Source organism: Musa acuminata, chromosome BXJ3-6, assembly GCF_036884655.1.
Source record: "Musa acuminata AAA Group cultivar baxijiao chromosome BXJ3-6, Cavendish_Baxijiao_AAA, whole genome shotgun sequence".
NCBI classification, from domain to species: Eukaryota; Viridiplantae; Streptophyta; class Magnoliopsida; order Zingiberales; family Musaceae; genus Musa; species Musa acuminata.
Genome location: NC_088354.1, coordinates 5,565,505 through 5,578,434, shown reverse-complemented (window position 1 = coordinate 5,578,434; position 12,930 = coordinate 5,565,505). Strand labels below are relative to the sequence as shown.

Here is a 12,930-nt window from a genome sequence, read left to right as displayed (position 1 = left end):
TTTAAATAACTTGCTTCTCTATCATCCGCCACAAAAAGAGTAAACGAAGCAGAACAAGGAAGGTACCTGGCCGATCTCTACAGCGAAAACTGGAAAATCGAACACCGGACATTCGAATCCGTAGATATTCTCCGGGGTGCGAAGGATTCAACAACGGCGTGGAAATCGACGACGTCCAACAGATCGGCCTGGTTGAGGACCAGCTTCTTCGTACGATGAAATAGAAAACGGGAGACAGGAAATGGGGATTAGGCTTAGGGTTTTTGAGGAGCCTGTGAACCTGGATTTGGGTGGCACGGATTTTGGAGTACCTGAAGCGATTCCCGCCTGCCACGAGTCGGGGCGGTAATTCGAACTCTCCGGGTCGGAGATTGAACCGGTGAACAGATTAAACCGGAGTCGTCTGAACGGGCCTAAGTTTGGGCTCGGAATTAATTCGGGTCCGGACTCACTCAGAACCGGGTTTGATCAAGTTCGGCTCGCACTTAGTTGATTGCAAAGGCCACCATTATCTCCAACCGTGAACCACTCGTTCGCACGAGTTTTCAAGATTTGTTGTGAAGCGAACGGTTCCGGGAAGAAAAATATCGGCGAGATGGCGCGCAGAAGCGTCGCGATGCGTTCGATGCTGCTCTCGGAGCAGCCATGGCGGCCCTTCCGCCGCCCATTCTCGCTGCCTCCCATTCGATCATCCCTCCTCTTCTTCCCGAACGTAGAGTTAGGGCTACGTGGGGTACCGCTCTACTTCGGTGTTCTCGCGGCGACGCCCCGTCGGCGGCCTCCCGTCAGGATGAACAAGGCCCACCCCAGGAAGCCATCCTCAAGGCGATTTCCGGTGAGTCTCGGAAATCCCCATTCTGTTTTCTGTTACTTGATACTTTGTGGCTCATCAGTTTATTAACTTCTCTATTCCGATTGGATCCCTGTAAGATGCCAAATTTTCTTCAGCGTTTTGCCGGCGTGAAGCCACATTCAACAGAGTCCGGATGTATTAGACCGGAACGGAATGTACCCATTAAAGTTATTAATACTAATTAGCCTTACAGGAAATAGGAGGGTGAATAGTTGCAGGAAAGAGCATCAGATATTGGGAAAATTCAATCAGAGGATAGCAATAGCAGATCGAAACCTAATTTCCCCATTCTCCCTCCTCCCCTGCTCTCCCAGACCCAATTCCAACTAAGTATGAGCTTGATCTCCCTCATAACCTAATTAGTTGCCCCAGCAAGTCGTGCCTGATATCTGTGCTCTGCCTTAATATTTCTGATGTAGACCTTCATCATCAGCTTTCCTGACTGCATCTCTCTCGATTGGGTATATCTTTTCTCGTCTCTCTATTCCTTCTCTTTCATTCCTCTTCTTTCTACGGACAGTGGAGCAATGGTCATATGGCTTGAAGCTCTGTAATTAATCATGCTTAATAATCAAGCAAGAGAGAACCATTCTATATATGTTTGTCCATATATATCTTTAAAGAAGATATGTTTCATCAGGATAGTTACATAAGGCTCTTGAGATGTTAGAGCCTAAAATTGGATAGCAACTTCCGAAGAGCAGTTAATCCTGTGTGTCTTAAGTGTGTATGGTATTGATCCTCCATTTTTGAAATGTGGATTTTGAAACAGCTCCTTTTGAAATTGGTTTATAGAGGAGGTTATTGCAGAGGATAACAACCAGAAGTATATGGAAATAAGCTGTCTGCATTTACTGCTGGCTAGTATTTTTGGGCTTCTATCATCGAGGGGCATCCATATCCATTCACTATTAGAGTTTCGAAAGTGGGGCAGGTAGCTTAATAAACAAGGTGACATACAATGACATGACATCATGTCACCTAAAGGCAAAACATCTATTGGATCTTATGGGCTAGTTCATTTGCTGCTATTTGTCAGTAAAGTATTGGATCCTGATGTTTTTTTTTTTAACCTCCACCTTTTTAACATCTGTTGGCATTGGATCCGGAAGTATCAAAGTCTAAAGGGTTGCACAAACCACAAATGTTGTTATTGGTGGTACGGTGATAGATGATTCTACTAATGAATGGCTTGTTCTAGATAAGAAGGTACAATGTCGATACACTACACCAAGCTACTCATTTTTCCGTTCACCTTAGTTTAAAGTCAATATTGCAAAATTTATTTTGTTTACATTTATGCTACTTGGAATCCACTTTGTTGCTTCTTCATGACACCAACGATAAGACATATGCCTGGCTCCAATGTTGCCTTTCATTCTAGTACATATAAGCAGCTAGGCTTTAGTTTGTTTTTTTGCTTTGTTATTCTAGAGCATAGTTACATTTGAGCTAGATGTATGGCTGGTTATCCCATCTAGATAAAGAACATTTATCAGAGAAAAGCTATATCTGCATTTGGTCTTCTAACTCTCGTGCTTTCCAAATACAAAATCTACTTTGGGCAAATGTATATTTATACTTTTCTTCTGATAGGAACATGGTTATAGTGCAGAATTATCTTGACTTAACAGCTTCTGATATTACATGGATGCTTCCAGAGTCTACTCAGGCCTGTACCCAACCTGTTTGCTGTAAATACAGATCAAAAGCTGGCCTGAGTTTATTAGCATTGCATTTGTTCCTGCTGTGAGGTACTCAAATATTTAGTTTAAGCGGTCTAGTTGATTAGCCATGGAACCTTATTTAAATTAATGGTTGAGATGCTTTCTTTTTATCTTATTGGCTAGTTGATGATTTGTTTATACAAAATATTACTATATTGATCCTGAACGTCTAAAAGGATAACTCATTCATCTTATGCTTGGGGTGATTTTTTTCTCTCCCTCAAATTTGATATTGAACTACACAAGGTGATGCTTGTTGCTGAATTGAAGCAACTCTCTTGTTAGTTCTATCAAGATGCATATGTTGATAAAGTTGAACCAGTTGAATGTATCAGTAAGAACAACTTAGAACATGTAGAGCAACAATAAACTGAAAACAGAATATTGATCTACCCCTTCTTGATGGGTTCTCCATCTTTTCTACTACTTAATGAGCCAATGAGAAAAACTAAAAAGGCACTTAATTCATTTTTTATTATGCTGAATTTTTAATGTTCATCAATTTATTTTTTTTACAGGTTAATTTGTATCCCACGGTCAGGCGGTTTACTGCAATAGGAACTGGAGATGACGAATTTGTCCAATCAATGGTTGTTTCTGTTGAATCTGTGATCCAAAAATCAATTCCAAAGGTTTGTGTTTACTGTTCCGTGAAAACAATCATGTTAGTCAAATAGTTCTTAGGATGCGTGCAAAGTTTTACATATGTATCATCCAAGTAAGTTATTATAGTTAGTACCTTCTGGATTGTACCTTCTGGATTGATAAAGAAATATAATATGACATTTTAAGAAGCCATCCTACTGTTGATGATGTTGGGACATGAGATAGGAGTGTTGCATTACCCAAGATTCTGATGGGATGAAGGATACAATGAGCATGTAAACTACCTACTTACATTTCTCGTCGTAGTAGAAGTTCCAACCTGTTGATCTCATACTTGTCTCGTGAGTGTTCCTTGCAGTTTATCTACTTTAATGAGTTTTCTCAATTGATTTGATTCTAAACTTGTATGTGGGTGCCATCTGGCAGCTAGAACAGTGATTATTGGTAACTCAGGCCATGTCAATACTCTGAAACTGCTTGGCATAGCGATATCAGGCTGATGGGAAAAAAAAAATAAAACTGATGAAAGAAAAGTGAACAAAAAAATAGAATTCCATGAAAGAGAATGTAATTTTTGAAATTGGATATGCATATTATAATATCTATATTTTGGGACTTGGGAGACATATGAAGAGCTTGAAATTCTTTTGTGGAGGACTTGTAGCCCCTAAATTTGTTTTTTGTACAGATGCATATGTAATGGTAAGTCAACTACAATTGCTAATTATTTTTGTCTAGTTTTTTATTCTTCATTGTTCACTAAAATCTTTTCTATCGCTGAGCTTTTTTTTCAGAGGCAAGTGATCAATTTTTTTTCAGGTTACATTAGAACATGATCTTTTTATATCATATGTTTCTTTTTTGAACAGGGTAGGGTGAGTCAGGAAGTATCTTCAAGGGACAAGTATGTGTCAGCAAATATTGGACCTATTCGTGTTATCTCAAGTGAGCAGGTACCCTTCATTTTTTTTCTCTTTTCCGCCACATGCTACCTTTGAGAAATTTCATGCCTTGGATGAATATGCCTTAATTTATCTAAGACTGAACTGGAGGTATATATATCAAGTAAATCAGAGTGCTTGCTGACAACAATTATCATGTGGCATATGATCTGTGTTCCAATTGACCTTTCCAGGTCCAAGCTGTCTATAATGCCATGAGAAGATATGACAGGATGAAGTACTTATAAATCATAATACACATGTTTCTAAAAGTGGTCATAATGGTTCCAGTTGAATTGACATAATCCATGGCAATTAGGAAGTTCTCAGGTATACAATATTTTGAATTTAGCTAGTTTCTTGCAAGTTCTTTTGCTTGTTTCCGTACGATAGATTTTCCCCAAAAACTATATGATTCCTGGCAGGTTGAAGGTAAAAGCTTTATACTAAATGCTTTGATCTTCTGCTTGTCTAAGTTTGCAAAAACAATGTGTTACAATGGTTCAGATCACTGGTCGATAGGGTTGATATTTGTTCAGAAAAAAAGAAAACTATTTATTGATGCACAGAAGTAATAGTCTATACGATGTACCCGTTTGATGCATCAGCATTTGACATAGCTTGTTGTAGTTATGCACTTGTCTGCTCTTAGTCATGACAGGAATAAAACCAAGGCTCGTGACTCTTCCAATCAAGGATGCTTCCGAGAAGCTCTTTTGTATATCCACCAAAATCACGTCAAATTCAATGTCAACAACTGAGCTGAACGTCGCAAGAAACTTACCAAGCTTCTCAATCAGAGACCACTCTCTGTTTCATGTACGTAGCCCAAATTCAATGTCTGCTCTTAGTCTCCCATTCCTTCCCCAACTCACATTCCATTTCCACCCCCTTAATCCCGACAGGACTTCGATTCCCATGCCCGTTTCAGAAACAGTCCTTCTGGTCACGTCCCACTCATCGCATGTCACCTCTGAAGCTGAAGTGGGTGTGTTTGTGTGCAGAATGCAGCCACCGTACGTACGTGAGCATCAGCAAATCGACGGCTCCGATGCTTCCATGTGCAGCGGGTCGTGTCATGGGAACTAAGCGCCATCAGAGTCCCCGGATACGTCTGCCTCATGTACTTTGCGCCGACTTCCCGCCCTTGGTCATCCGCCGCTCTCATCATTCATCACCCATTCGCTAAATCGTCGACATGCCTCAACACGACATCCACTATTTTCCCTCGCCATATACGGTAGTTTCGACAAATCAGATAACATTTAAATATGCCGCACCGCCTCTCCGAGCCATAAACAACTTAAACTGTTGATCTTTTCTCGGTGCGGCTCGATCCGTGCGTCCGCACAACAAAAAATATGCGAGAAAGTGTCTGCCGTCGATTTTCGATCGACGGATCATGATACCTCGTGCGTATATTTACGCCTAAACCACCCCGAGAACAAAAGTCGACCCGACCGGCTAAGGCGGTGTAGGCGATCGAACGGAGCGAGGAGCGAGGTACGGCCCCATCGGAGAGAACACGAATCTCGCAGCAACACCCTCTCCTTATTTGTTGCCCATCCGGGATCCAACGGCGAGTAAGAATGTGCGGCCACGTCGGTCACATCACTGTCACACGCCTCTCGCTCTGTCTTCGTTGGGTGGTAAGTAAAGGCCGGTAAAACCCTAGTCTTTCTCTCTCATCATTTGGGCCAAAAATATCTACAAATGTGAGTGTATATATATATAGTGAGAAGGCAGAAAAAAGAGGATCCACAACAAGCAATGAACCTGTACCCCAAGGGGAAGGGAAAGGTCCACCCGTCGCCAGCGGCGCCACCGTCTGCCGGTGGAGACGAAGGAGGGTCCTCGGTCCATAGCCACGACGCGCTCGCCGTGCTCAAGCTCCTCCCGGCAGCGATCCTGGCCCTCACGGCCGCGCTGACTTGCGAGGACAAGGAGGTGCTGGCGTACCTGATCACGCAGTCGATCAATGGTCCCGCCGCCGGAATGGAGCCGAAGCGGCGCCGGGAGGCGATGCCGCCGGCTCATCGGCCGCTCTTCGACTGCGGATGCTTCGACTGCTACGCCAGCTTCTGGTCGCGGTGGGACTGCTCCCCCGACCGCGAGCTCATCCACCAGGCTATCGAGGCGTTCGAGGAGCGCCTTGCGAGCTCGGAGAACAAGGGCGGTGGTGACGGCTGCAAGGGGCGGCGGAGGGAGCGGCAGGCGAGGGATAGAGCTGAGAAGGGGAAGGGGAAGCGGAAGAAGGAGCGGGGGAAGTCGGTGGAGGTGGAAGCGTCGGTGGTCCACGAGCTGAAGTTGTTCGAAGCATCGGTGGCCAGTGGAGCCGCCCGCTTTTCGGGCGAAGTGAAGGAAGCCTCAGAGACAGCAGAGCCCGCAACGGAGGTAAAGGGCGAGGAGAGGAGCGGGGAAGAGGAAGCGGTGGCGGTGGCTGTGTCCAACGAGAGGCGGAGGGGATGGCCGGACCTGATGGGGCTCTTCAACCCTCGTTTATGGAGCCTTTGGTGTCCGGGCATTTGAGGTCATTTTGTTTTCTCTCTCTTAATTTAAATGAAAAAAAATCAAAAAAAAGAGAAAATATAGAAAATATAGCTTAATTGGGTGGTGCTGTTTTGGAATTTTGAGTCCGCAGATGCTGTTTAGAGAGTTGTGTAAATTGTCCATGTTCCCTATTTCCGGTAGTTTTGCTGTTTTTTTTCTGGCCGGGATATAGATATGTGGATATAATTTAGATATGTTGTGCTTTACTCAATCACAGCATTACTTTATGTCTAATATGGCCCATGTAATATTGCAATAGCTAGTTTGTATAAACCAGTTTCACTCAAACTACAATTGCTATCGTTGGAAGCTATGTAGTTTTTGGTTTTTTGTTAGTGTTTCGCATTAAATTGTTGCATGTACTCTGAGTTGATTTTTAAGGAGAATTGAGTTGGTACGGTGGCTGGATATTAATTAGAGTGGTGGGGGTTTTCCACTTGCATGTTTCTTGTTGAGAGTGGATTAGTGCCCTGGTGAGTATAAGTTTGGGATGGTCTCCTTCTGAGGTGAGAGGCCAAAGGGGTCTGAACGGTGTGTTGGTTCGGGGGAGTCAAAAGGTTTTTTGGAACTTGCACCTGGGGAATTAATTATGTATATTTGGAGCGTACACTAATTAGTCATGATATATACGTAGTTTGGCTGTAGAGGATAAGGAAGGGTGATGTGCTACTTGCCCTGGATTAGGTGCAGGTGATGTTAGATTCTTGATTATTATTATTAATGACAGAGATGGTGTTGAACTGGTTATTAGTGAGGTGACAACACTTGGGATAATTATGAGAACCGGATCTAGCCTGACTCAAACCGGAATGGAACCAAAATCGAATTGGTCCGATGATTTGTCTGATTTCAAACTGAATAGGAGTTTCGGTTTTTATATCTGTGAAAGCTGAAATCAATTATTTCAGTTTGAATAATCGGTTTTGTGATTTTAAAATTATTTTAGGGTGAATTCTTAAATAAAAATGTTATGTTTCATAATTTCTTGTAGAGCGGTTTAGGTCTCGTGAAATGACACGATTAGCATGGTCAACTCGCTTACGGAGATGCCCGCTTCCATGGTGGTGCCCAAAAGCGTACATGTTGCTTTGGGACAGCAATAAAGGCCATTGCTTTGTTTTCTCAGTACTAATGTCATTATTCTACACCTCTTGTACTTTCTCGGTGTGATTTCGTTGCATGAAGCCATTTCGAGTGGCCCCAAAGGAGGTCACGGGAGATTGGGTGAGCCACATATCTGACTCGGATCACACGACATTGTCTATTGCAGTGGAGGGACATGGGATTGGGTACAATGTATTCATTCGGACTGTCATCCACAGGACATCCTTTTAAGCAGCCGCAAGCGTTGGGAAGGAAGAGAAGAACGAAATCAAGAGAGTAATATAGATACAAATAATCAAAATCAAATTAAAGAATACACCCCCAAAAAAAAATTGCTGAAAAGTTTATGTGGTTTGATAATTTTTTTTTGGTCTATTTTTTATATAAAAAATTAAGTTTTTCGTTATATGAGAAAATTAAATATAAGAAATTATTTTATTTTAAGTTGACGCAAACGTAAATACGGAGAAATTTTCTCGTTAGAAGTACTTACTGCAATGAGAGAACGCATGTAGCGATCCTCCATAAATCGTTGCACTCTTCATCGATGATATCTAACATTATGGAGATGGGACACTCTGTTCTTGGCTCAGCTAGCCTTGTCTTCTCTTGTTTGGGGGGTAACAACGATGTGCGTCCCAAACCTTTCTCTCCGAAGATTTCCCTTCCATGTCGGCCCTCTCCACTGCGACATCGTGCCAAATGGATCACCACCACGCCACACCGTAGTCCCTCCTCTCTGTTCTTCCTGTCCTGTCGCGTTTGCTCTTCTGCATCAGAGCTCCGAACTCACATGCTGTTTTAGCGTAACAGTGTCCTGCGCATTGCTTTGTTGTTGCCTTCTCCGTGTTCCTCTTCACGCACCATCGTCCTCCACACGCTCCCGCCTTCATCATTGAGACATTGCCCCCTCCCCCGCCTTTTATCCTCCCCGCTCCACCCCCTCCGCCCTTCCTCCAGCACACCCAGCAGCAAAGATGAAGGTGAGTAGGAGGCCTTTCACTTCCTGCATTTGCCGTATTCCACCGTTTCCTCAACACGGTTTCGTTTCCCGCTGCAGCTTCTGGGTTGGATGCACCGCAGGTTCCGCTCCACCAGCGGCGATGTGTTCAAGGACTTGGGAGACGGTACGTTCACCTTTGTCTGTTTGAGTGCTCGGTTGTCGACTTGACGTGTTCCTCTGGGTACACCGTACCGCCGTTAAGTTGGGACGCTTGTCTGTATGTGTCGCAGGCGGCACCTGTAACTGCCTCGCCGGGCAACCGTCGCTGGACGAGGACCCCCACCGAAGCCGCCGCCAATGCGAACCCTTTAAGGTAAGAAGCCTCCGCCTCGATGCGGAGGTGCTCTTTGACGGCCATGGTGGAGGTGGCGGGGGAGATCCGGCGATGGAGGTGCTCTTCGGGGGGCTCCTCACCGTCGGAACACTAGGGACTGGGTCCTGGCCAATCGAAGAGAAGGGAGCGGAGGCTGACGCCAAGGCGAACGGGGAGGTGGACGAGAAGAAGCCCTTGGTGTTGGCGGTGGAGGAGCTGGTCACGCCGGCGGCGCTAGAAGCGATCGCGGAGAAGGAGGCGGAGGCGACGGAGAGGGACCTGATGGTGGTGGGAGCGGAGCTGGAGAAGGTGCTGGCAACGGAGGCGGAGAAGGGCGGAGGCGGCGGCGGGATGTCCTCCGCCCGCTCCAGCCATTCCGGGGCAGCGGCGTGCCCGCTTCAAGGTTTCCCGTTCGGGTCGCCGATCGAGACAGCGTCCGCGGTGGCAGGTGGGCGGAAGGAGCGGCGGGCCTCGCTGGGGGAGCTGATCATGATGAGCCGGATCGCAGAGGGCGGCGGCCGAAAGGCGGAGGAAGCCGAGTTCGCCGGGGTAGACAGCGGGGGCCATGCGAAGGGGAAGCCGACGGCTGAGTTGTGCTTGATGAGAACCACGATGGCAAAGCACCGCAAAGGATCGGACGGATGTGGCGGCTCAACTCATGCTTCAACGGTGGAGACGAAGATCCAAAAGGTACGGATCACGAGATCACCGTTCATTTTTGCACAATGCATCAAAAAAATCATCAATTTATGATTCAGAGTCATCATATTACGAGACATTGAATCCCAGTAGAGACATTGAACACAAGTAAACATGGTATCAATGTACGACCGTCTCCAACTCATCACATGCAATTTCAAGGTGCTTTTATTGTTATGTATTTGTATTTAAGATCGATCTGTATGTCAATCATATGTCTTGCATATTGGGAGAACCAGGGAAATCCATAATGAGGGGTGATGTATGCATGAATTAATCCTTTTACCATTTGCTAACTGGGCAACACTTTGATCTTGGTTTTGGGTCAGTGATAAGTGTCTCTAGTGGCCATCACCCTGTGATAAGTGTCTCTACATTGAGCCAAGCTGTGCCCTACCTTCATTTGGCTCCATGTCAACCAAGCCAATCTGGACAGTAACAAGTGCCAAAAACTGGTTGTCCTCTTATGCCTGCCTTACTATGTGAAGATGGCACTGTTGGTTGACAAGGAAATTGATTTGCCTAAAAGTGAACCCATAGATAAAAGTTTTGATTGGATTGATGCTTCTTTCTTACTAGCTGTTATAAATCAAATCACATGGGGCATGCTAACCAGCATATTCGATCTAAAGCTACTTCTTGTCTGCTTTATCTGTAGTAGCTACTTCAGAGATTTTAGTGTTTATCTGGATAACAAGAACACTTGGCTGTTACTTGACAACCACCTCATTAGATCTGAATCCATCCAAAAAGCACCTTCTTCATCGTATCTGTAGGCTGCTAGTAAGCAACAAGTGTGGTAGTTCTAGAACACATGTTTCTTGAATAAAGAATCTGTCAGCAAGTCACCTTGGTTTCTTGAATCATTGTACATCTATGTGGAAAATTGTTTCTGAAATCTTGCTATCTTTGCTACAGTGATAGTGATTTTATTAGTCTGTATACATGTATGATATGGAGTAGCTGTATGTTTCTTTGATCAGACATGTCAGTAGTGATTCACATCAAGAATTCTTGTCTGACTAGTTTCTAGAAAAACGATCCACAACAATATCCAGCCTCTAAAAGAGTTGTTTTCATGTTTCAGATCCTTCAAATTTTCCACAGAAAAGTTCACCCTGAGAGCAGTATCATGACTAAGAAAGCTTCAAAGACTGGCAAGATCGAGAAGAAAGATCACACGGCTCTAGTTGGAGGCAATGATCTCAGTGGTATGGGAGGTAGCACACTAGCCACTTTGAAAGGTGAATGCAGAAAAGAAGACATTCTAAACGTCAGTTTCTGCACCGATCCTCCATCCAATGCTTTTAGTGGCTGCGATTCAAATATCAATCGGGAACACTGGATTAAGACTGACGCAGACTGTAAGTGTCCCTTCACAATACATTCAGATGCAATCTACTGTAATCATTATATCTTAGGTAGAAGTAAAAAATGACCAGTTGCATTATGTTTGGAAATGATTTGCCAACTGCCTATCAATGTTTGTTCATTTTCTTCTTAGCATATTATTTCTACAAGCTAATGAAAATAATTCACAGGTAAGGCTTAGGCACACATTCAACGCCCATCAAAACAAAACTTTCTATGCTGAACATGGGAGCCTTAGCATCTTTTTTTTGTTGTTAAGTTTGTCAACTAAAATTCATTCTCTTTATTCTGGTTAAGGATTCCAAGAAAAAAAACGTCCCAACACAGTTGATATGGTATCTGATTTAGGATGCCAAAGGATGACAGATAGCTCTTGGATATAGAGAGAGAGGTTCATATGTTGAATACTTGTAGCACTTCTCTTGTCTCCAGCATTTCTCCAAAATCTGTTATTCCAGTGGTGAGATACACATACACGTAAAGTTAAATTTGTCTTTTTAATTCAAAGCACATCAGTCCAATCTCATCTTGTTGCAGAAAATTTGCATGTGTAGATGAGTTGTCTGACCGCTTGATGCCTGTGAATCAGCAGATATTATGTGAACTGCAAATTCATCAAGTAAAAACTTCTGTAGTTGACATTTTCCATCTTAAAATCTACTACTGAAACATCTGTTCTTCTGTATTGGGACCTGACAGATTTGGTGCTGGAGCTGTAGAAGGGAAGGAGCCAGTCAAACTTCCTGAATCCACACAAGTCATGGAAGTAAATTGAACCTTTACAACGAGAAGTCGAATCGAAGAATAAGTTTACAGTGTGGAGGTAAATAAATATATTCTGAATCAGTTACCAGTGTGGAAGCTGCTGTCTTTCTGGTGGACATTATAATTTGTTCTTCTTTCGTACCTTATGTACGTGGGAATAAATATATTATTATTACCACTGCTGCTAAGTTTCATATGAGAATTATTACTGCCATGCATATCAACAGGCAATGCTTCCACTTTTGGATCTTGGATGCTCCTCCAACTGCAACTGCACTAAAGCATGCATGTCTGTAATGGATGGGGTCATGTGAGGAGCAGTTTCTTGAGTAGCTTTTCAGTGTGTTTGCGAGTAGGGAGACACTGCATGTGGCAGATGCTGTGTGAGGTGTTGATAGGGACCTGAAGAATTGCGTCTAAAAGAAATGGATCAACAGTATGGAACACTTAATTTTTCTTTTATTGTCTGTGTAATGGTTCCTCTAATTGGTTTGTAACATTCTAATTAGTTCTAAATATAAAGTAAATAAAATTAAAATTACTTTATATAAATTTGATTATTATATTATTATTAATTTAAATTTAAATATTTTGATTAGTGATTTGGGTCAAAGGAAGTTGATAGGTTAATTAGATCTGAGTCATGATAATTGATATTAGAATCGACTTAATATTTTGATTTGATGAGGGGGTGTGAGCAAGAAAAATATTACTTGTAGATGAAGTTAGAGGATTTGTTACGGAAAAAATTATAACATCCTGATTAGTTTCATATTGGAAGTACACATCATTGAGTCATCATTAGACTACACCTCATATGCACCGTACTATGGTAAAAAAAATTATAGCATCATGATTAGTCACACATCAGAAGTGGATAAGGATCTAATGAATATATTATTATAAATTTTAATCTTTTGACTAATGATTCGAGTCAAATGAACTTAATAAGTCAGTTAGTTCATCGAGTCGATATCATGCATAGTGATGTTAAGTGT

General features: G+C 43.1%; 2 protein-coding genes across 9 annotated transcripts; both read left to right on the top strand.

Annotated features, from left to right (window-relative positions):
- Nucleotides 1–514: 514 nt before the first annotated feature.
- Nucleotides 515–7,012, top strand: LOC103988259 (uncharacterized). 7 transcript variants are annotated; one of them, XM_065153575.1, is made up of 6 exons: nucleotides 516–835; nucleotides 3,099–3,212; nucleotides 4,056–4,139; nucleotides 4,322–4,457; nucleotides 4,780–4,946; nucleotides 5,033–7,012. In XM_065153575.1, the coding sequence occupies exon 6, from the start codon at nucleotides 5,898–5,900 to the stop codon at nucleotides 6,654–6,656; it is 759 nt and encodes a 252-aa protein (XP_065009647.1). In that variant the 5' UTR covers nucleotides 516–835; nucleotides 3,099–3,212; nucleotides 4,056–4,139; nucleotides 4,322–4,457; nucleotides 4,780–4,946; nucleotides 5,033–5,897; the 3' UTR covers nucleotides 6,657–7,012. The 7 variants fall into 7 exon arrangements, 6 of the variants coding, with proteins under 6 accessions (XP_065009647.1, XP_065009645.1, XP_065009649.1 ...); XM_065153573.1 differs by having other exon boundaries at nucleotides 4,056–4,457; nucleotides 5,033–5,776; nucleotides 5,863–7,012; XM_065153577.1 differs by adding an exon at nucleotides 2,515–2,607 and having other exon boundaries at nucleotides 4,056–4,457.
- Nucleotides 7,013–8,366: 1,354 nt separating this feature from the next.
- Nucleotides 8,367–12,363, top strand: LOC103988258 (protein LAZY 1-like). Of its 2 annotated transcripts, XR_010496903.1 has the most exons (6): nucleotides 8,367–8,764; nucleotides 8,842–8,908; nucleotides 9,015–9,787; nucleotides 10,884–11,160; nucleotides 11,867–11,990; nucleotides 12,160–12,363. XR_010496903.1 is itself a non-coding variant. In XM_065153087.1 (5 exons), exons 1-5 carry the CDS (start codon nucleotides 8,759–8,761, stop codon nucleotides 11,884–11,886), a joined length of 1,143 nt encoding a protein of 380 aa, XP_065009159.1. In that variant the 5' UTR covers nucleotides 8,367–8,758; the 3' UTR covers nucleotides 11,887–12,139. The 2 variants fall into 2 exon arrangements, 1 of the variants encoding a protein (XP_065009159.1); XM_065153087.1 differs by lacking the exon at nucleotides 12,160–12,363 and having other exon boundaries at nucleotides 11,867–12,139.
- The last annotated feature ends 567 nt before the right edge of the window (nucleotides 12,364–12,930 follow it).